Source organism: Prionailurus bengalensis, chromosome D4 (assembly GCF_016509475.1).
Source record: "Prionailurus bengalensis isolate Pbe53 chromosome D4, Fcat_Pben_1.1_paternal_pri, whole genome shotgun sequence".
Lineage (NCBI taxonomy): Eukaryota > Metazoa > Chordata > Mammalia > Carnivora > Felidae > Prionailurus > Prionailurus bengalensis.
The window spans coordinates 52,308,442-52,331,601 of NC_057359.1; the positions used below are offsets into that span (position 1 = coordinate 52,308,442).

The 23,160-nt window shown below is 42.9% G+C and overlaps 1 protein-coding gene across 1 annotated transcript in view; it reads left to right on the forward strand.

Moving 5' to 3' along the window:
* The window catches only part of LOC122474399, a 68,246-nt gene extending 48,511 nt beyond the window's left edge, over positions 1-19,735 (forward strand). The window contains 8 exon segments of the mRNA XM_043565279.1: positions 5,562-5,781; positions 5,784-5,999; positions 6,002-7,872; positions 7,875-8,028; positions 8,031-9,332; positions 9,335-9,505; positions 9,508-9,971; positions 19,715-19,735. Coding sequence (XP_043421214.1) covers positions 5,562-5,781; positions 5,784-5,999; positions 6,002-7,872; positions 7,875-8,028; positions 8,031-9,332; positions 9,335-9,505; positions 9,508-9,971; positions 19,715-19,735 — 4,419 coding nt within the window.
* The last annotated feature ends 3,425 nt before the right edge of the window (positions 19,736-23,160 follow it).

The following is a 23,160-nucleotide window of genomic DNA, read 5'->3' on the forward strand; positions in this document are numbered from 1 at the left end:
TTCCGTTGGTTACCTTATAGTTTTGTTGCTTGTTTCCTTTGCTGTGTGGAAGCTTTTTATCTTCATAAAAAGTAGTCCCAGTAGTTGCCTTTGGGGATGTGTCAAGTAAGTAATTGCTACGGCTGAGGTCAGAGAGGTCTTTTCCTGCTTTCTCCTCTAGGATTTTGATGGTTTCCTGTCTCACATTTAGGTCCTTTATCCATTTTGAGTTTATTTTTGTGAATGGTGTGAGAAAGTGGTCTAGTTTCAATCTTCTGTATGTTGCTGTCCAGTTCTCCCAGCACCATTTGTTAAAGAGACTGTCTTTTTTCCATTGGATGTTCTTTCCTGCTTTGTCAAAGATTAGTTGGCCATACGTTTGTGGGTCTAGTTCTGGGGTTTCTATTCTATTCCATTGGTCTATGTGTCTGTTTTGGTGCCAATACCATGCTGTCTTGATGATGACAGCTTTGTAGTAGAGGCTAAAGTCTGGGATTGTGATGTCTTCTGCTTTGGTTTTCTTCTTCAAAATTCCTTTGGCTATTCGGGGCTTTTTGTGGTTCCATATGAATTTTAGGATTGCTTGTTCTAGTTTCGAGAAGAATGCTGGTGCAATTTTGATTGGGATTGCATTGAAGGTGTAGATACCTTTGGGTAGTATTGACATTTTGATAATATTTATTTTTCCAACCCATGAGCACGGAATGTTTTTCCATTTCCTTATATCTTCTTCAATTTCCTTCATAAGATTTCTATAGTTTTCAGCATACAGATCTTTTACATCTTTGGTCAGGTTTATTCCTAGGTATTTTATGCTTCTTGGTGCAATTGTGAATGGGATCAGTTTCTTTATTTGTCTTTCTGTTGCTTCATTATTAGTGTATAAGAATGCAACTGATTTCTGTACATTGATTTTGTATCCTGCGACTTTGCTGAATTCATGTATCAGTTCTAGCAGACTTCTGGTGGAGTCTATTGGATTTTCCATGTATAATATCATGTCATCTGCAAAAAGTGAAAGCTTGACCTCATCTTTGCCAATTTTGGTGCCTTTGATTTCCTTTTGTTGTCTGATTGCTGGTGCTAGCACTTCCAACACTATGTTAAACAACAGCGGTGAGAGTGGACATCCCTGTCGTGTTCCTGATCTCAGGGAAAAAGCTCTCAGTTTCTCCCCATTGAGGATGTTGTTAGCTGATGATCTTTAAGTATGTTCCTTCTATTCCGACTTTCTTGAGGGTTTTTATTAAGAAAGGGTGCTGAATTTTGTCAAATGCTTTTTCTGCATCGATTGACAGGATCATAGGGTTCTTATCTTTTCTTTTATTAATGTGATGTATCACATTGATTGATTTGCGAATGTTGAACCAGCCCTGCATCCCAGGAATGAATCCCACTTGATCATGGTGAATAATTCTTTTTATATGCTGTTGAATTCGATTTGCTAGTATCTTATTGAGAATTTTTGCATCCATATTCATCAGGGATATTGGCCTATAGTTCTCTTTTTTTACTGGGTCTCTGTCTGGTTTAGCAATCAAAGTAATACTGGCTTCATAGAATGAGTAAGTTTTCCTTCCCTTTCTATTTTTTGGAATAGCTTGAGAAGGATAGGTATTATCTCTGCTTTAAATGTCTGTTAGAACTCCCCTGGGAACCCATCTGGTCCTGGACTCTTATTTGTTGGGAGATTTTTGATAACCGATTCAATTTCTTCGCTGGTTATGGGTCTGTTCAAGCTTTCTATTTCCTCCTGATTGAGTTTTGGAAGAGTGTGGGTGTTTAGGAATTTGTCCATTTCTTCCAGGTTGTGCAGTTTGTTGGCATATAATTTTTCATAGTATTCCCTGATAATTGCTTGTATTTCTGAGGGATTGGTTGTTGTAATTCCATTTTCATTCATGATTTTATCTATTTGGGTCATCTCCCTTTTCTTTTTGAGAAGCCTGGCTAGAGGTTTGTCAATTTTGTTTATTTTTTCAAAAAACCAACTCTTGGTTTCGTTGATCTCATCTACAGTTTTTTTAGATTCTATATTGTTTATTTCTGCTCTGATCTTTATTATTTCTCTTCTTCTGCTGGATTTAGGCTGTCTTTGCTGTTCTGCTTCTATTTCCTTTAGGTTTGCTGTTAGATTTTGTATTGGGGATTTTTCTTGTTTCTTGAGATAGGCCTGGATTGCAATGTATTTTCCTCTCAGGACTGCCTTCGCTGCATCCGAAAGCGTTTGGATTGTTGTATTTTCATTTTCATTTGTTTCCATATATTTTTTAAATTTCTTCTCATTGCCTGGTTGACCCATTCATTCTTAAGTAGGGTGTTCTTTAACCTCCATGCTTTTGGAGGTTTTCCAGACGTTTTCCTGTGGTTGATTTCAAACTTCATAGCATTGTGGTCTGAAAGTATGCATGGTATGATTTCAATTCTTGTACACTTATGAAGAATACTCCTGTATTCGGCGCATAGACATTTATAATTGTTAGCTCTTCCTGATGGATAGATCCTGTAATTATTATATAATGCCCTTCTACATCTCTTGTTACAGCCTTTAATTTAAAATCTAGTTTGTCTGATGTAAGTATGGCTATTCCAGCTTTCTTTTAACTTCCAGTGGCATGATAAATAGTTCTCCATTCCCTCACTTTCAATCTGAAAGTTTCCTCAGGTCTAAAATGAGTCTCTTGTAGACAGAAAATAACTGGGTCTTGTTTTTTTATCCATTCTGATACCCTATGTCTTTTGGTTGGCGCATTTAGTCCATTTACATTCAGTGTTATTATAGAAAGATATGGGTTTAGAGTCATTGTGATGTCTGTATGATATATACTTGTAGTGATGTCTCTGGTACTTTGTCTCACAGGATCCCCGTTAGGATCTCTTGTAGGGCTGGTTTAGTGGTGGCAAATTCCTTCAGTTTTTGTTTGTTTGGGAAGACCTTTATCTCTCCTTCTATTCTAAATGACAGACTTGCTGGATAAAGGATTCTTGGCTGCATATTTTTTCTGTTCATCACATTGAAGATCTCCTGCCATTCCTTTCTGGCCTGCCAAGTTTCAGAAGAGAGATCAGTCACAAGTCTTATAGTCTCCCTTTATATGTTAGAGCACGTTTATCTCTAGCTGCTTTCAGAATTTTCTCTTTATCCTGTATTTTGCCAGTTTCACTATGTCATGCAAAAGATCAATTCAAGTTGGGTCTGAAGGGAATTCTCTGTGCCTCTTGGATTTCAATGCCTTTTTCTTTCCCCAGATCTGGGAAGATCTCAGCTATTATTTCTTCAAGTACACCTTCAGCACCTTTCCCTCTCTCTTTCTCCTCTGGAATACCACTTATGCGTAGAGTATTTCTCTTTAGTGCATCACTTAGTTCTCTAATTTTCTTCTCATACTCCTGAATTTTTTTTATCTCTCTTCTTCTCAGCTTCTTCTTTTTCCATAATTTTATCTTCTAGTTCACCTATTCTCTCCTCTGCCTCTTCAATCCAAGCCGTAGTTGTCTCCATTTTATTTTGCAGTTCAATGATAGCATTTTTTAGCTCCTCCTGGCTGTTCCTTAGTCTCTTGATCTCTGTAGCAAGAGTTCTCTGCTGTCCTTTATACTGTTTTCAAGCCCAGCAATTCATTTTATGACTATTATTCTAAATTCACTTTCTGTTATATTGTTTAAAATATTTTTGATCAGTTCTTTAGCTGTTGTTATTTCCTGGACATTTTTCTGAGGGGAATTCTTCCGTTTCGTCATTTTGGATAGTCCCTGGAGTGGTGCGGGACTGTGGGGCACTTCCCCTGTGCTGTCTTGAATAACTTGCGTTGGTGGGAGGGGCCGCAGTCAGACCTGATATCTGCCCCCAGCCCACCGCTGGGGCCACAGTCAGACTGGTGTGTGTCTTCTCTTCCCCTCTCCTAGGGGCGGGATTCACTGTGGGGTGGTGTGGCCCATCTGGGCTACTTGCACACTGCCAGGCTTTTGGTGCTGGGGATCTGGCATATTAGCTGGGGTGGATCGGCAAGGTGCACAGGGGTGGGAGGGGCAGGCTCACCTCGCTTTTCCTTCGGAGATCCGGAGATCCGCTTTGGGAGGGGCCCTGCGGCACCAGGATGGAGTCAGACCCACAGGAGGGATGGATCCGCAGAAGCACAGCGTTGGGTGTTTGTGCGGTGCAAGCAAGCTCCCTGGCAGGAACCGGTTCCCTTTGGGATTTTGGCTGGGGGATGGGTGAGGGAGATGGCGCTGGCGAGCGCCTTTGTTCCCCGCCAAGCTGAGCTCTGTTGTCCAGGGCTCAACAACTCTCCCTCCTGTTGTCCTCCAGCCCTCCCATTCTCGGAGCAGAAATGTTAGCATATAACCTTCCAGATGTCACGTCCTGCTTGAAAGGGCGAGCCTATGCCAGCCGACTCCATCTTGTTCTGTGTCCTCCACCTTGAGTGACTATGTCCCCGACATGACCCCTTTCCCGGGAAAATCGCAGAAACCTCAGACCGCGCCTCCTCCCCTTGAGTAACCTCCCGCTCACCCATTCAAACTTCCTGATCAAAACATGCCCAGCGACCTGCGTAACAGGACTCCGACCCTTCCCCAGCCAACGACGCTTCCCCAGCCAATCGGCTGAGGCCACAGCCATTACCTCACCAACTGCTCCTAGACCCCTATAAAACCTTTGTGCTTTTGAAACTCGCTCTCTCTCCCTGGTATCTCACCGCTGCGTCGGTGCAGGTAGGGGATTGAGCTCGAGCTAGCTCGAATAAAGGCTCTTTTGCTTTTGCATCAGACTCGGCTCCCTAGTGGTCTTTGGGGATCATGAATTCTGGGCATAACATTTGGGGGCTCGTCCTGGGATCCCCAAGACCCCCGAGGGACCCCCGACCCGGAGAGTCCGACTGGCCACGGTTAGTGTCTGTCAGTTTGTTCTGTCTTTTCTGTGTAAGCTCATTTCTGGAATTCTGGTAGTGCCCGACGCGGTCTAAGTGGACGCGCAGGAGGACCACGGGCTGGGAGTTTCAGAAGACGTTCCGATTCTCCCTTCTGGAGGGACGTGGAATCCCCTCAAAGGTCTAAGCTAGCTTTCAGTTTTGCTTCCATGGAGCTGGAAGACTTTCTAGGGGCCCTCTGTTTGTCTGTTTTTGTGTTTCTCTGTTTTGCTCTGTGGACTTACTGGACGGACGTTATGGGACAGGCTCAGACTACCCCTCTACCACCCTCTTGGCTTAAGCCCTTCCTAGCCCCGCTCCCTCCGGAGCCAAAACCCATTCTTGCTTTGCAGGGGACAAAGAAGAAGAAAAGTCTTATCCAGCCTTCAGCACCCCTGAAAGGGTACTTTCTTACAGGGGGGTACTGAAGAAGAATTAATTTTTCCTCCCCCATTTAACCCCTCTAGGATGCCGGAAGAACACCATCCTCCCCATCCAGGGGAGGCAGACGCTGTTCTGAGAGCTGGAGGCGGAAACACTCCAGTGGGAAGCCCGCCCTTTACCAGACAAAGGGCTCAGAGGGAGCAATCCGCCTCTGCCGCCGACTCCACTATTCTGCCCCTGCAAGCCACTGGACACCCAGACACGGAGGGGAATCAGCCCCATCACTATTGGCTTTTCGCCACTAGTGACCTCTACAATTGGAAAGCTCAGAATCCTAAGTTTTCCGAGAAACCGGCAGGGCTTATTGATTTATTAGACTCTGTTCTTTTTACCCATCAGCCCACGTGGGACGATTGCCAGCAGCTTTTGCAGGTCCTGTTCACAACTGAAGAAAGAGAAAGAATCCTCAATGGGGCCCGAAAACTAGTTCCAGGTGCAGACGGGAATCCCACCACCAACTAGGCTCAGATGCCTCCTTCCCCTTAACTCAGCCCCAGTGGGATTTCAACACGGCAGAAGGTAAGGAGAGGCTCCGGGTCTACCGCCGGACTCTAATGGGGGGTCTCCGAATGGCTGCTAGGAAGCCAACCAATTTGGCCAAGGTAGGAAATGTGCAACAGGAAAAAGATGAATCTCCGGCTGCCTTTTTAGAACAGATCATGGAGGTATTCGTGCCTATACCCCCATGGATCCAGAGGCTCCGGAAAGCAAGGCAGCTGTTATCATGGCCTTTGTAAACCAATCGGCCATAGACATTAGGAGAAAATTACAGAAAATAGATAGACTAGGGGAAAAAAGTCTGCAGGACTTACTGGTGGTAGCCGAAAAGGTATATAATAACCGGGAGCTTCCTGAGGACAAGCAGGCTTGCACCATGGTGGCTGCCAGCAGTAAGCAGACTCGAGACCTGGCCAGAATACTACTAGCTACCACTGCTAACTCCCCCGAGGAACGAGACTGCCGTCTCCGGCAGCTGGCAGACGACGCAAGAAAAGGTAAAAGAACCACCAAGGTGGGGAAGCAGAGGCTGCAGAAGGATCAGTGCGCATACTGCAAGGAGATAGGGCATTGGCCCCGAGATTGTCCAAAAGGGGCCGGCGGGAAGGGAAGCAAGACTGATCGAGTAAAAGTCCTAGAGCTAGATGAACTAAGTGATTAGGGGAGTCGGGGTTCGGACCCTCTCCCCGAACCCAGGGTAACTCTTAAAGTGGAGGGGACCCCTGTTGACTTCCTTGTCGACACCGGAGCACAACATTCGGTCCTCTGCACCCCACAAGGAAAACTAGCCAGCAAGAAGTCCTGGGTACAAGGGGCAACTGGTATGAGCCAGTATTCATGGACTACCCGAAGAACAGTAGATTTGGGAATGGGCCGGGTATCCCACTCCTTTATGGTAATACCAGAATGCCCCTACCCGCTGTTAGGATGGGACTTACTGACCAAAATTGGAGCTCAGATAACTTTCAGACAAGGGGGGCCTCAGGTTACCGATGGCAAGGGCCACCCCATCCAGGTACTGACCATGAAACTGGAGGATGAATACTGCCTCCACCAGGAGGCGCTCCCGAGAGAGGATAATATAGACAGATGGCTACAAGAATTCCCCTGGGTTTGGGCAGAGACGGGGGGAATGGGACTAGCCGCACAGAGGACCCCAGTCCTTGTAGAGCTCAAGCCAGGAGAGAGTCCGGTAAGGATCAAACAATACCCCATGTCTCAGGAGGCTCGGAAGGGGATCCAGCCACACATCCGGAGACTACTAAGCTTAGGGGTACTAGTTCCTTGCCAGTCTCCCTGGAACACCCCTCTACTGACGGTCAAAAAGCCTCACACAAATGACTACCGACCAGTACAAGACCTCCGGGAAGTAAATAAGAGGGTCGCGGACATACACCCAACTGTTCCCAACACGTACACTCTCTTGAGCTCCTTGGCGCCCTCCAGGGTCTGGTATATTGTACTAGATTTAAAGGATGCCTTCTTCAGTCTGCCGCTGGCACCCCAGAGCCAACCCTTGTTCGCCTTCGAGTGGCATGATCCGGAGGAGGGCTACAGTGGGCAACTCACCTGGACACGGCTACCTCAGGGATTCAAAAATTCACCCACCATCTTCGACGAGGCACTACACGAGGACCTGGGTGAGTACAGAAGGGAGCACCCTGGCCTCACCCTTCTACAGTACGTAGATGACATCCTGATTGCTGCCGACATGGCCAAAGACTGTGAGCGAGGGACCCAGGACCTGCTGGCTACCCTGGGGGCCTTAGGGTACCGGGCATCCGCGAAGAAGGCTCAGATATGCAGGGAGAGGGTAAGTTACCTGGGATATATCCTGGAGGGCGGACAGCGGCGGTTATCAGATGCCAGAAAAGAAACTGTCCTAAAGATCCCTACTCCCACCTCCCGAAGAGAAGTGAGGGAATTCCTAGGATCAGCAGGCTACTGCCGCCTCTGGGTTCCAGGTTTTGCTGAGATTGCCAGGCCCCTATATGAAGCTACCAAAGAGGGGAAAACATTTAAATGGACTGAAAAAGAAAAAAAATTGCCTTTAATCAGTTAAAAAAGGCCCTCCTAAGTGCCCCAGCCCTGGGCCTACCAGACATTACGAAACCCTTCCACCTCTTTGTAGACGAACATAAGGGAATAGCAAAAGGGGTTCTAACTCAAGCCTTAGGCCCCTGGAACTGCCCAGTGGCTTACCTAAGAAATTAAACCCAGTGGCTGCCGGCTGGCCGCCATGCCTAAGAATTATTGCGGCAACAGCACTCCTAGTCAAGGATGCAGACAAGCTGACCCTAGGACAGGAGATCTGGATCACGACCCCACACGCCATTGAAGGGGTCCTGGAACAGCCTCCTGATAGATGGATGAGCAACACACGTGTGACTCATTACCAGAGCCTCCTATTCAACCCTCCACGAGTGTGGTTCCACCCCAGTGCAGCCCTCAATCCTGCAACCCTGCTGCCCGACCCTGACCTAGGTGTTCCATTACATGACTGTGCGGGAATCCTGGAACAAGTACATGGATTCCAGACGGACCTGACCGACCGGCCCCTCCCCGATGCCGAGGCTACTTGGTTCGCTGATGGCAGCAGCTTTGTGCGAGACGGACACAGGTATGCGGGTGCAGCGGTGGTCACTGAAACGGACACCGTATGGGCGGAGGCTCTACCCTCCGGAACGTCAGCCCAACGAGCAGAGCTCATAGCCCTCACCAAGGCGCTGATGCTGGGAGCTGGAAAACGGCTTAACATCTACACAGACAGCTGTCATGCGTTTGCCACAGCTCATATTCATGGGGCAATTTATCAGGAGAGGGGATTCCTGGCGGCAGAAGGACGGACTATAAAAAATAAGCAGGAGATACTTAACCTGCTTACGGCCTTACGGCTTCCTGCCAAGCTAGCCATTACCCACTGCCAAGGGCACCAAAAAGCTGATAACCCACTAGCTAGAGGCAATCGAAAGGCTGACCAGGAAGCCAAGGCAGTCGCCCTTACTCCAGTCCCCACCATGACCATACAACTACCGGACCCGGGAGACCCAGTTTTACCAGACCAGCCCAAATACTCCCAGGAGGACTTACAGCAGATCAAGAAACTCCGAATGGCCCAGGAGATAAAGGGATGGTGGTATACACCTAACAAGGAGCTCGTGCTGCCAGACCGGCTCGGAGTCTCAATATTAGAGCACATGCATCCGTCTACTCACATGGGGGCCCGAAAATTAAAAGACTTAATCCGACATGCCAGAATCAAGATTCACCAACAGGACACCAAAATAGAGCAAGTTGTATCTGCCTGCAAGACCTGCCAACTCACCAACGCGAGAGCCACATCAAATAAAAAAGGAACCAGGCTCAGAGGCACCAGACCGGGAGCCCAATGGGAAGTCGACTTCACTGAAGTCAAACCAGGAAAGTATGGTTATAAATATCTTTTAGTATTTACAGACACCTTCTCTGGCTGGGTGGAGGCATACCCAACCAAGCATGAAACGGCCAGACGGTGGCTAAGAAGCTACTAGAAGACATTTTACCCAGGTATGGTTTTCCTGCCATGGTAGGATCAGACAATGGACCAGCTTTTATCTCGCAGGTAATACAGGCAGTAGCCAAGGCAGTGGGGGTAAACTGGAAATTACATTGTGCTTATAGGCCCCAGAGCTCAGGACAGGTAGAATGAATAGAACCCTAAAAGAGACCCTTACCAAATTAACCATGGAGACTGGCGGGGACTGGGTGACTCTCCTACTGTACACCCTTTACCAGGTTAGAAACACTCCTTACACTCTGGGTTTTACTCCCTACGAGATCATGTTTGGCAGGCCACCCCCTGTTATTCCCAGCCTTCGAGCTGAACTTATTGCTGAGTTTAAAGATCAAGAACTTTTTCTTTCCTTGAGAGGCCTCCAGAGGGCGCATGAGGACATTTGGCTGCGCCTCCGTGCCATCTAGGAGGCTGGCCCGACCCCGACACCTCATCAGTACAGGCCGGGAGACTGGGTCTATGTCAAGAGGCACCACTGAGAGACCCTCGAGCCGCGCTGGAAGGGACCCTACATCGTGGTGCTGACAACCCCCACCGCTCTCAAAGTAGATGGCATCGCGACCTGGGTCCATCACACCCATGTTCGGCCAGCAGATCCCTCCTCGATCCGGAAGGACTTCATCACGCGATGGGCCATCAGTCGGAACCAACACAACCCGCTCAAGCTCAAGCTACAGCGCATTCGACCCACCTAATATTGGTAATTCTGTTAACTCTGCTTGTCATTGCTCATGCTGCCGGGAGTCCCCACGCCCCCCAAAACATCACCTGGCAGATCATAGACACCAGCTCGGGGACAATACTTAATCAGACCTCCCAGAGCCACCCCAGGGACGCATGCTTCCCAGAACTTAGCGTAAACCTCCAAACTCTGTTCCCCTTGTCACCATAAATGCAGCCGGTCCCATGATTGGGTCTGTAAGCTACATGACAAGGGGGGGATGAAAGGGCAAGGCTATGCCAGCCGACTCCATCTTGTTCTGTGTCCTCCACCTTGAGTGACTATGTCCCCGACATGACCCCTTTCCCGGGAAAATCGCAGAAACCTCAGACCGCGCCTCCTCCCCTTGAGTAACCTCCCGCTCACCTGTTCAAACTTCCTGATCAAAACACGCCCAGAGACCTGTGTAACAGGACTCCGACCCTTCCCCAGCCAATCGGCTGAGGCCACAGCCATTACCTCACCAACTGCCCCTAGACCCCTATAAAACCTTTGTGCTTTTGAAACTCGCTCTCTCTCCCTGGTATCTCACCGCTGCGTCGGTGCGGGTAGGGGATTGAGCTCGAGCTAGCTTGAATAAAGGCTCTTTTGCTTTTGCATCAGACTCGGCTCCCTAGTGGTCTTTGGGGATCACGAATTCTGGGCATAACACTGCTTGCTGTCAGAACACACTCCATCAGGCCCCTCCGCTTTTGCAAGCCAGACTCGGGGGTTCTGCTTTGCCGGAGGGCCGCCCCTCCACCCCGTCTACCTCCCGCCAGTCTGTGGAGTGTGCACCGCCTCTCCGCCCTTCCTACCCTCTTCCGTGGGCCTCTCGTTTGCGCTTGGCTCTGGAAACTCCGTTCTGCTAGTCTTCTGGTGGTTTTCTGGGTTATTTAGGCAGGTGTAGGTGGAATCTAAGTGATCAGCAGGATGCGCGGTGAGCCCAGCGTCCTCCTACGCCGCCATCTTCCCAGGATCCCCATAGTGGGAAATTAAATAGCGTTTGGTTATTATGATTTTTTTTCCTAGAGGAATTAGAAATCTTCTATAAGTAAGGATGTTGTACACTTCATGTAATTTAAAGCAATGCAAACAATCTTAATAAGTTTTATCTCACATAAAAGCAAGTCTAGGTGCAGGATGGAATCAAGGTGTGACATAGGTAGGCTGTGGCTCAGTTTCTCTTGGCTCTACCCTCCAGGTCTTGACTTTATACTCATGCTAATTAGTGGAAAGACAACTCTAGAACTTCCAGGCATTGTATATAGGGTTGGGAGTGTCCATTGGAAGGAGGTGTTCATCCTTTCTTGTGACTTCTAAGCAGCAGGAACCTACTCACAGAAGATTCACAGAAAACTTCTCTCACTTCTCATTGTCCTGGATTTGGTTACATGTACTATCGTTTAGTTTCGTTTGTTTTGTTTTTAAGTAGGCTTCATGCCCAGGGTGGAGCTCAATGCAGGGCCCAATGCAGAGTTTGACCTCAGGCCCCTGAGATCAAGACGCTTAAGCAACTGGGCAACCCAGATGCCCCCATTGCATGCCCTTTTCTAAATATATAGTGGCAAGGGGAATGTAATTGGTTTAGACTAATCATTTAGTCAACCAAGACTATTTTGGCAGAAAAATGTATACAAAGAGCTAGATTTTTTTAAGTAAAAATTTCTATCTTATACTCTTTTAAAGCTAAAGGAGAGAGGTCAATTTCACTTGAGAAAAAAGTAACATACAAATTATCTCATTTCCATTTTTTTAATGAGCATATGAAAAATGGTAATCTTCCACCGAAAAATTACTGTTACGCACATTCTCAAACATGATTTTATTTTTTAAGATGTGATTTTAAAATCCTTGAGTAAATTAGATTTGATTAAATATCTCAAACATGTTTCAAAAATGATCTAATAATATTAATGAAGATAGATGATATTAAAAATTGTGAAAAACTAAACGTTCATGTATCCTTCAAACTTTCTGTATGCTCATTGATTCTCTCTGTTCAGTTTCCAAAGGGTAAAAAATCACAGCTGCCATAAGGAACCTTATAAGTCTTGTTACAAATGATGTTTTTAATTTTATGTTTGATGATTTACAGTACTTATGATGTCTTATTTCTGCTCCTGGAAAAATATATGAAAAAGGTCACCACATGGCTACTTATTTTCCATAGATTTTATTATTGGCAATGGGTGGGAGATTGATGTCTTAGGGATTCGCAAGATGGAAAAAAAAAAAAAAAAATATATATATATATATATATATATATATATATATATATATATTTATAAGTTCCTTTGCAGGTTAAACTGTCTGGTCTGGTCATGCAGTAAGAAAACATTTAACTTAGTCTTACCCAGCATTTGATCATGCATTTCTACTATGGTAGAATGAAAGTTAATATCTTGATAAGATTTTATTTCTTAGGATGATATTTTGGGAAATGATGAGTCAGCAAATGGAAGAATGGTAATGCTAGTTACCAGAAATGGAGGATTGGGGTTGGCATTTTGAAGATTGAATCTTGGTAAGCAGAAGATGAGACAGAGTTTGGGGTGCTAGATATCTATTAGGTTATCATTGCCTGTGAAAGAAGGGAGAGAAAGAAGAAATGGACCAAGGGAGCAGTTGAATTGTGAAGCAGGTCTGACAAAGCCTTGGCTTTGATGGAGAGTCCTGATGGAGAAATATGAGAAGTGTGTCAGAATTGCTAGGTCTTTATATATCCACCTAGCTTAGTTACCAGATGGCTACTAGTGAAAATGGTGTGACCTCAAATGTCTTCTCTAGCAGAGGCAGACCTTGAAGGAGATGACAGCTGGTGTCTGCCTATTGACTGTCTCCTTATAGCTGGACAGCAAGCCCTTCCTTGAATAGGAATTTTGGTAGTTGTCCCCGATATCTACCATACTCCTCACTGGTGCTAAGTTCCACTTCTTCATATACATCCAGAGCACAGCTTCTCCAGGATTTCTGTGAGCTTCTCTTCCTGAGGAGAAAGTGGTGGTCTTTGGAAACAGAGAGATCAATATGTATGCTTCTTTTCAGACTCTGATAGAAATAAATGTATTGACAGAATCAGAGCATCTAGTTTATACTCAATGGGGCTCTTGCTGTATTTGCTGGTGAAAGTGCGCTCTCTTTGTAGTGTGGGATTTTTAACCCTTCATAGTGTGAATTACAGTTACAGAGAGCACAAAGTCCACCAGTGAGTTATTGGGAGTAGAAGGTAAGTGAGACCACTCATACTTCTATCACTTGATTTCTGGGCTTATATATTCATTCTGTTTGGTGACATCATTCCATATGCAGTTCTTTCTTTCAATGCCTTGTGGGGGAGGATACTTTATCCTTAAAGAATAATGGCTCTTCATCTCTACCTTCATAGCCATTCCAATGCTCTATCAGGCCAACAGGTTCTGGGGAGTGGGGTAAATGATACATCCAGTGAATCATCCAGTGAATCCTGTGGTCACGAACCCACTTTCATACCTTGTTTGCTGTAATGATTCCCTGGTCTGATGAGATGCTGTGGGATTCCATGCCAATATAAATACACTTTGTAAGACCTTACAGAGTTGTGCTAAGTTCTGGGACAAATGAGAAAAAATCAGAATATGTATCTGTTTCCTTGAGAGCAAATATCTCGGCCTTCCAGTGTACAAGGAGCCCAATTGGTGTCCTTGAAAAATAGTGCCATAGTGGGAACTGAGCTGTTTTCTATTGCCAGTAGGTTGACCATTAGGTTCTGGCAATAGCTAGATAAGCCTTGATAAATGGAAGTCTATATTTTTGGGTGTATGCATACCTTCTGAATGTTTGTGTCCCCTCAAAATTAATAATTTAAAAATATAACACCCAATGTTATGGCATTAGAAGTGGGGTCTTTGAATGGTGGTTGGATAATGAAGGTAGAGATCTCATGAATGGGATCAGTGCCCTTATAAAAGAGGCTCCAGAGAATTAACTTGCTCTGTGAAAATACAATGAGAAGTCTGTGACATAGAAGAGAGCTCTCAATTGACAATCTTGGCACCCTGATCTCAGACTTTCAGTCTCCAGAACAGTGAGAAATAATTTTTTGCTGTTGTAAGTCACCCAGTCCATGGCCTTTTGCTATATCAGCCTGAATGGAGCCTTCTATATCTGCCATGATGGCAACTTCATGAAATGCCCATCATATCTACTTTGAGGTGGCTGTTGACAGAAATCATTGACATTGTCAGGTGCTTATTTAGTTTTTCCATGGTGAATGTTTTCTGGTGGCATCAGTATGTAATATAAAGATCGTCAAGCTTTATGTCCATTTCCCTATGTTTAATCACATTCCTCTACACAAAATCTGCCTATCCCTAACCTTGCATTTTCCCCTTTGTCAACCCTAATAAGTTGTCCAGTCCATTTACTTACCCCATAGGCTTTAAATATTCTAATCTCATGTCATTTATTTTCAACACAAAGTGGATGACCAGTGGTACTGCCCCAAACTCTGCCCATTAGAAGGCTTTTTCCTCATAGCAATCTTACAAGGCCATCCTAAGTGAGGTTATAATGCAACTAATATTTAATTTGGGCTTGGACCCATACATTGAGCCAACATACTCATGATGCAAGTTTGGACTTTTTTCTCCTTTAGCAGGTCATATGGGGAACATGATATGACCACAGTTGTAAGCTTAAGGGTAGGCAGTAGTGCAACAGTGATGGATGCCATTGTAGTCTGGGTTTCCTGTCTATGCAGCTTTTTTTGTGCCCTTTGGTCCATTTTATGGTCAATTTGGGATGTGCCTCTTCTATATTATGTCAAATTGCTGCTGAGACCACTTAAACTTATGATTTGTTGGCTGACAGATCCTGTTCTGAATGGGTAGTTCCAGATCCATGCTCACTTAATGACCATGGCCAAGTGTTCCGTCTCTACTAGACCACAAGAATTCCACAGGCTGTTTTTTAAGGTGTATAATTGTCTGCCTTATTTAGCATGATCTTGCTCCAGAACCCTTGGGGTTTTTCAGAAAACATGATTTTGTCTGGTGAATGGCATGGCCTTGTTGCAGAATCCCAGGGTCCTGAATTGTGAATTTTACACTGGGATTTGCCACATATTGTACATTTCATCTTTTTTAACCATGATATCTCCAACACCATAGGGCCTGTAAAATCATGTGGCTTGAGTATCAGAGCTTCTTGCACTGTAACATGGATCAGCTGCAGAGCCCTTTCTGTTCTGGGATTCTTTCAAAGCAGGAAGCTTTTCACTTTATTCAGTATATGGGCCTGAGAAGTATTCTTAGTGGAATATGCTTAGGTGTGGAACATGCTGCTACCATAATCTGAAGAAACATACGGAGAAATGCTACCAGAATCTGAAAAAATGCACTGTAATTTTTTTAGATGGTAGGATATGAAAAATGCAATTATCTGTCTCCTACTTGTGAAGGAGATAATCCAGCATGCACCTGACCACTGGGTCTTTAAAGGTTGCAAGAGGGGCCCCTGGGTGGCTCAGTTGGTTAAGCAGCTATCTTCCACTCAGGTCATGATCTCATGGGTCATGGGTTCAAGCCCCATGTAGAGCTCTTTGCTGAAAGCTTGGAGCCTGGAGCCTGCTTCGGATTCTATGTCTCCCTCTCTCTCCCACTTCCACTCTGTCTCTCTCAAAAATAAATAAACATTAAAAAATTTGCATAGATGTTGTTGAGATTTTCACTTTTATAGGATTATCTTCCATTCTCTGTAATATCAATGTGGGGCTTGTACCAGCTGCCAAACATGTCACTCCAAAATACACATACGGTGGGTGACCAGGGAAGTGCCACTGGGTAGGTCTGTAGACCCAATGGGATCACAAGGCTGACTTCATTTACTGTTTGGTTTGTATATGATACCTTTATTATAGGAGCCCTAATGATAGACAGGGTTCTGGTTACCAATGCCAACTCAGACACTGTGTCAAACATTTCTCAAAATTTCTGAGTATCTCTCTTTTTCAGACTTTACAGTTACTTGAGCAAATGGCCATAAATCACTTTGGAAAGTATCATAAAAATCATTACTGGTGTACTTGCCATGATGTCCTTCTTCCTAGGAACTTGGATACATTTTCAGTCAATGATTTCCACATCTGAAATCTGGTTGTCTTCTAAAATAAGGCAAGGAATCATGACTTTTTTTTTTAAATTGGGGTGACTGACATCAGCTACTGAGTCACCCATCCTTATTTCTTCTGAAGAGAAAGGTACACACCGATTTTTCTCTTAGGTAGAATGTTTTCTTTTCATCATGTCGGTAGCTTTCTACAGATCAGGCTCCCATTGGCTGCAACTCCCGACTTCCAGGTCATTACAATAGCAACCCCTTGCCCCCTGGTGCTTAAGCCATAAGCCACACCATTCCTTATGGTCTTGGTGGGTAGTGTGTCCTCTGGGCTTTCCTGGGGAATGTTATCATCTGGAGGATGTTTAGAGCATATATTGCATACCCATTCCCAAATAGCCACTTCCCCAAACCTTTTAATCCCTTCTTTCACCATTTACCATAGCAATTCTATCCTTTCTACTTGCTACAATGCAGGCACCACTTCTTTTAAGTTTCTAAGTATCATCCTAGCAGCAAGTTGCAGCATCTGCTCTTTGCCAGTGCTAAATCTGCTGTCCTGTGAGTGCACTCCCAATTTCTTTCCTACCCAAGTGTGTGTTCTAATAACTGTTATCAAGCACCTTCAGAATCTGGCTGTGTCTTTACTCTCTTGGCTCCTGCCATTATGTGCTGGTTAGGTCTTGCAGCTACTTTGAGATATAATCTCCTTTCTTCATATCAGAACTAGCAATGCCCCAGGAAAATTACATTGTAAATTAATCCCAGTTATTGGCATAGTGACCAAGACAAGAGATGAGGTCAAATTCTGATAAAGTGACCTATTAGCTTTTAAGATAGAACCCTCAGCATTTTTCTCTACCATGGAAACAGGAGATACTGTTTTTGTGTGTCTATGTCTATAGAGGGTTGTGTATGATAAAAAACAGGGCACTTCTTTAGGCTCAGAAGTTTGAGAGTAGGGTGGAAGGTCAGAATACATAGGAGTATCCACCCAAATACCATCATCCCATGCAGGGGCATCCACCTAGATGTCAGTCTCAAATTTTCCCAGCTAAGGCCCTGACTATGTCATAACAGACCTGCTTTGGCCTGGCATTTAATTTTCTTTGTAGTTAAGTCACTCAGACCATTAAATAATGGGCCTGCTCCTTAACTTCCTCTGTCCTTCTGCTGTAGAAGATGAGAGCTTTGTAATGAAACCAAGGAAATCATGTTTTTCACATTTGTTTTTCAATTGCCTGATACTCATCTTTAGCTGTTCTTTATCCTTCTGTAATGCATCAGTGGCCTTCAGCAATAATAACCCAATACTCAAACTCATTAGTCCCCTCCTATTGGTATACCATTCCACTTCATGTCTTAACAATTGGACTTCCACCTTGTGTCAAGGACAGTTTGTGTGTTCTCACCCTCCCCACCCAAACCCCTAGTAACTGAGGCCTCCTCTACTAGGACAGTAAGTAATCCAGAACTCTATTTAATTTCCCACATTCTTGGACCAGTCTTAGTATGTATTGCCTCAGTCTGGATTCCTCTGAAGTAGATTCTAAGATAAAGTAGGGTATAAGTTTATTGTTGATTGAGACCCATGAAAGGAAGGAGGAAGGAAGTGTGTTGGACAGAGGGAGGAATTGCATTGGAAGTGCCCAGGAAAGACTTGGCTAATCGAGTAGGGAACTTTGGATTGAGTAGAGCCTGTTTGAGTTGCTCCCCCTCACGCTGAAGTGGCTCACTGCAGCTAAAGTAGACCCTGAAGGAACTGACACCTGGAAACTATCTGCACACTGTACTCTGTACCTGAGCAATGTTATGTGGAAGGGGGATCTGGGTGGTACAGTTTCATGTCTACTATGGGGGTAGAAAGGTTTTTCTAAAGGAAATATCACTTTTCTTCTTCAAAAAAAGCCAGATAGATGAGAGACTATCTTAACTCTAAAGGACCTTAATAAAGGAAATTCTAGAAATGCCTGGGTGGCTCAGTAGGTTAAGCATCTGTTTCTTGATTTTGGCTCAGGTCATGATCTAATGGTTCCTGAGATCGAGCCTCCTGTCGGGCTCCATGCTGTCAGCCCTGGATCAATGCTTGGGATTCTCTCTCTCCCTCTCTCTCTCTTTCTTGCTCTCTCTCAAAATAAATAAATAAACTTTTAAAAAAAGGAAATTCCAAGCCTTCCTATTACCTTTTATTTCAAAACTGTGCTGGCTAAAACTATGCTAGGTAGAAAGAAACAACGTTTTTGAAAAGCCATTCTGAAAACACTTATTTTTCCTCCCTGATGATGCAGAAAATTATATGACTGAATGCATGATGAGTGTAATTCACAAGACTTTTATTATTAGGTCAACCATCTTGGCAAGCCAAGCACTAGAAACGCCTACAGATAATCTTTCTTTTAAAAACACCATGAAGTTCCTGCCTTAAAGATAGGTAACAACCCTACCAAATGGAACACAGATTCTGTGCAGAGAAAAGGTCAAAGAACCAAAAATAAATTAACTTAAAATGGTAGACTGTATGAATTTCCATGTGGTTTCCTTTCTTTCTATTTTAGACTTTAGTCTCAGATACTATGTATTATTGTTTCATGTTTGATATTAACTTACAAGTATCTCAAAAATCATAACCCATTCTGCCCTTAGGGAGGATGCTGGTGTCAAGAATTTTTTACATTGAGTTTTAGAAATATAATTACATTGATTGGGTGGCATTTTGTAATGCAGAAATATTTGTGATTTTTAACTCTCCACAGTTCAATAGAATGTGAAACCATCTCTATTTTGTTCAGTTCAGCCCATATTTTAATGTCCTTTCAGTGTGACAGGCTTATATTAGGGGCTGGAGATACACAGATAAATGAGACATGTGAATAACACATTATTAGCTACTTATGGGGATGCAGTGTTTGAAATTAAGCTGGGCTTTTAGCATGCATATGGAAGCAACAAAACCTCATTATCTGGATTCTTTGTATCTTATATTTATTTGGGTACATTATCCTCATCTACATAATCAAACATGAATTCCTGTTGTCTCTTTAGAGCTAAAGATTGGTGCTTGTAGGGCTCAAGATATGACATATTGAAGAATCTAACCAGAAGAAGGCATTGCAGTGTTTATAGCTAAACCCTTTCCAGTCCTCATTCTGTTTAGTCCTTTGTAGGGAAGAGCAGTTGTACACAATAAGCCTTGAACCAGAACCGCTCTCAAAAGCAAACGTAAATGTTAATAGTATCACACAAATCCCATTATGCCTTTTACTTTTATTATGTATTATGACTTAGCACATCGATTTGTAGGAGGTTTTGAGTCATTAATGTTACTGAGTTTTCTGTTTGGAGCTACTCACAGATATGAAGAATCGGAAAGGAAGTCATTCATGCGCTTTTTTTTTCTGAGATCAATAATCTTAGAGTCTGACTGATTAGTGTCTTCAAATGCTGTCACAGTTGATTATAGAACCCTGCGAATAAAGGTGTAGGTGGTGCAGGAAAGATTATTGTTCTCACTGTGAACTCTGATTTTTTTTCTTCCAGGTTACAGAAAAAAGAACCTAAAGGAAAATGTAGGTCAAGTGCTTTTATCCCCTGCAACTTTCAGAAGTGCAATCACAAGTGCAATCACCGTGACTGGTCCTGATTTCTAATGATGGAAAGAGAAGGGTGAAAAAGCAATGGGCAAGTGTTTTTTAACTCTTCTTTTTTACATATGAGACAGCATAAATCAGGTTTTTAAGGAATTATGGGTATATTTGATTTAGCCTGATTTGACTTTGGCTATTAGACTAAGCTTTTTATGTGACTCCTTCTGGTGATTATCATATTAACATGACAAAGTGAGAAAAGGAGAAATTAAAATGTATGTTTATAAGGCACCACATTTAATGTGCTCTCTAGTTCTTTCATTAACACACAGCCATTCACAAAAACAATTATTTCCTAAACATGTGGGTGTCTAAGAGGGTAGAGATGCTTTGTTCATTAGTGTAATTATTGTAAAATCAGATCCACTTACTTTCTTGTTTATAGATATTTATTAATTAAAAAGATAATTTATAAGCATTCACAGTACTTTCTATTATCTCCAAATCAGATATATTTGTTTTCTAAATGAACTTTCTCATATTTCAAGAATAATATTATTTTAATTGGGGCAGTATCAATTTAATTAATGTAATTAAATATATTATGAAACTTCCTATTTTATTAGAATTGGCTATGTTGAATCTGTGGTGCTAATGTATCATGTTAGAAAAGTGAGTACAACCAGAAAATGAATACAAAAATCTCTGTGCTTCAGTAAATATTTTTTCACTACCTTCAGTTTTAAGCCAGGCCTGGATATTTAATGTGAATTTTTAGGATACAGGGTGTTGACAAATATATTCCGGTTTGTGGGAGTGATATGGTAAGACTGAATTAACCCTAGCGTGATGCTTTGAAGGCAAAGTGATGGGAAGTGTTGTCAGAGGTTGAGAGCACAAGTCACTGGTAGAGATGAAAAAGTAGAAGGGATGGAGAGCTGATGGAGTGGGAAGACTGGTCATATTTACATTTTATTTTATCTATCTTATTGTTTTGCCTCTAATTGGCCCAGAGACACATATCTGGACACACCTCTCAGAGGGGAAGGTAGACAATACAGAATCAATTAAGCAGGCTTGGGAAAATCACTCCCTCTGAGGCTCCTAATTAACTCATTAGAAAATGAAGGTGTTGGATTTTAGTGATTTTCAATTATAAGCTTTTTGCATAGACCATATCATAAGCAGTTGTTATATGTATTGCAAAAAAATGTATTTTCGCAGTAGTGGGATCACCTTTTGAAATATTATAAGATTTTTTCCTTATTAATATTTTGTCTCCGCCATGATGACTGGTTTTTGAGCATAGGACTTGTTGACTCAGCAATGGGAAGACCAAATACTACCAAGATAGGATAAAAGATAAGACTTAAGGGAAATTTCTCCTGGATAAAAATGGGAAGTAGAATGCTCTTTTTTGTGCTGGGGGAAGAAATTAGAGGAGAGAGAATGAGAGAGGGTGCCAAGTAGCTGGACCCAGTGTCTTAGCGAATTGATCTTCCACCATTCCTTGGTGTTAAATTTGGGGGATGGAGGGGTAGAAGTATAGTTCTAAGTTTGGGGGTAATACCTCGCTTCTCAGGTGTAGTCTGTTAACAACTGTAACAAGGCTTAGTACTTATGTCTCGCTGTTACCACATCTTGAGAATGTGAATTTATTCCAGGAAAGAAAAAAAGACGAGAGAAAAGGGAAATAGAAATCCAGAATTAATTTACATTAAAATAAATTGCTGTATATCAGGGTTTCATTATCACTGTCTTTTAAACAGCTGGTCATAAGATACTAGTGTATCTTGAAATCAGTTTGGGGGTTAACTATAGCATAACATAAAAATATGCAAGTGCTTTCCACATAGCGGTATATGTTGTTTGGTGAAATTGAGGTTCAATTTTATTATCGATGGCTAAATCTATCTGAATATACCTATATCCATATATCTGTATATTATATCTATCTATATACACACTCACATACATATTCATACTTCTGTTGTATTATATCACAATAAGAAAAAAGAGTCAAAGAGATGAAATCCCATTACTGTTGGTGGACTGTTTAAGTAAAACATTGAGGTGTTTCAAACTGGAAGAAGTGACGTTATCTCAAATGGAAATTTAAGTTTTCTTTTTCATTACCAAATGAGAATGGGAGCTCCAGAATGAAGATGAAATTGAAGTGATTGAAAATAAGCAATTTTTCTCCTGAGTTGTGTGTATATTATGACCCTATCACATTAAAAATAATTAAAATACTTGACTTTGTCTGTGAGTTACTTTGTAAGAATGGACTGGAATCAAGATTCTCCCTTAAATACTTTCTTCTTCTTCTTCTTCTTCTTCTTGTTCTTTTTTTTTTTTTTGTATTCTGATAAGCCTTCTTGATTGAGAGGAAGTAGGAGGGAGGGTTGCAGGCAATTTATTGGGAATTGTTCCCACTCCAGGAAGTCCCCATAATTTTGTGTATTGTACTCTATATCATTTGCCATTAGGAACATAATGAAGAATTATTATTCCTCTTGATTTAGGAATCTCTTAAATGCCCATAAGCCATAACCTATTTATCTTTCAAATCCTGAGGAGGGAAGGAAGCATGGACAAGATAAAATAAAGGGTCCTTAGAATTCTGCTGGTGCTTCTGCCATTAGTTGTCTTGAGACAATAAATGCCTACTCCCTCACCTGGTGACACATTTGCTGGTTTAGATGTTTTCAGGAGTAAACGAAGAGTGGAGAAAAATAGGTAGAGATTAATTAGTGTCAGAAAGTCCCTTTCCTACTTCCCACTACTAAATTCCCATGGCTGGTGAATTACAACCTAAGAAGCAACTCCTCTTAGCGAAGGCTGCTTCTCCTGGGCGGTGAGGGTAAAGCCTTGGGCTGAAAATTCTTTTGGTGGGTATTTTGGGGCTTCAGTCTCTTCAACCTAGGACCCCTCTATCTTTGCCATCCATGAACTCACAGGCTTGACACACAATAGAATCTGGCCCTATTAGCCAGATCATTTTTGCCTGACAAAGTAGTAAATCTCCCTAGCAGAATATGAGTGCTCAGGCTGTTCTTGGCATGTTACTTTTCCAAACTAAATGTTGGAATAAGTGTATCAAGTTCTCTGAAGAAAAAAATCAGATTATTATTGAAGTTACATTGAATCTACAAATGAATTTGTCTTTCTATCTGTGAATATGCTGCATCTCTCCATTTTTGTAGGCTCTTCTTTGACATTTCCTAATAAAGCTGTATATTTTTCACAGTAAAAGGCCTGCCTGGCTTTACTAAAATTATCTCTAAGTTATTAAATATTTTTAACATTATTGTTAGAAACCTTAATTACAATCCGACTTATTTGTGGAAGGTGTTTGGAAATGCAATTGGCTTTTACATACTAACCATTATCCAGTTA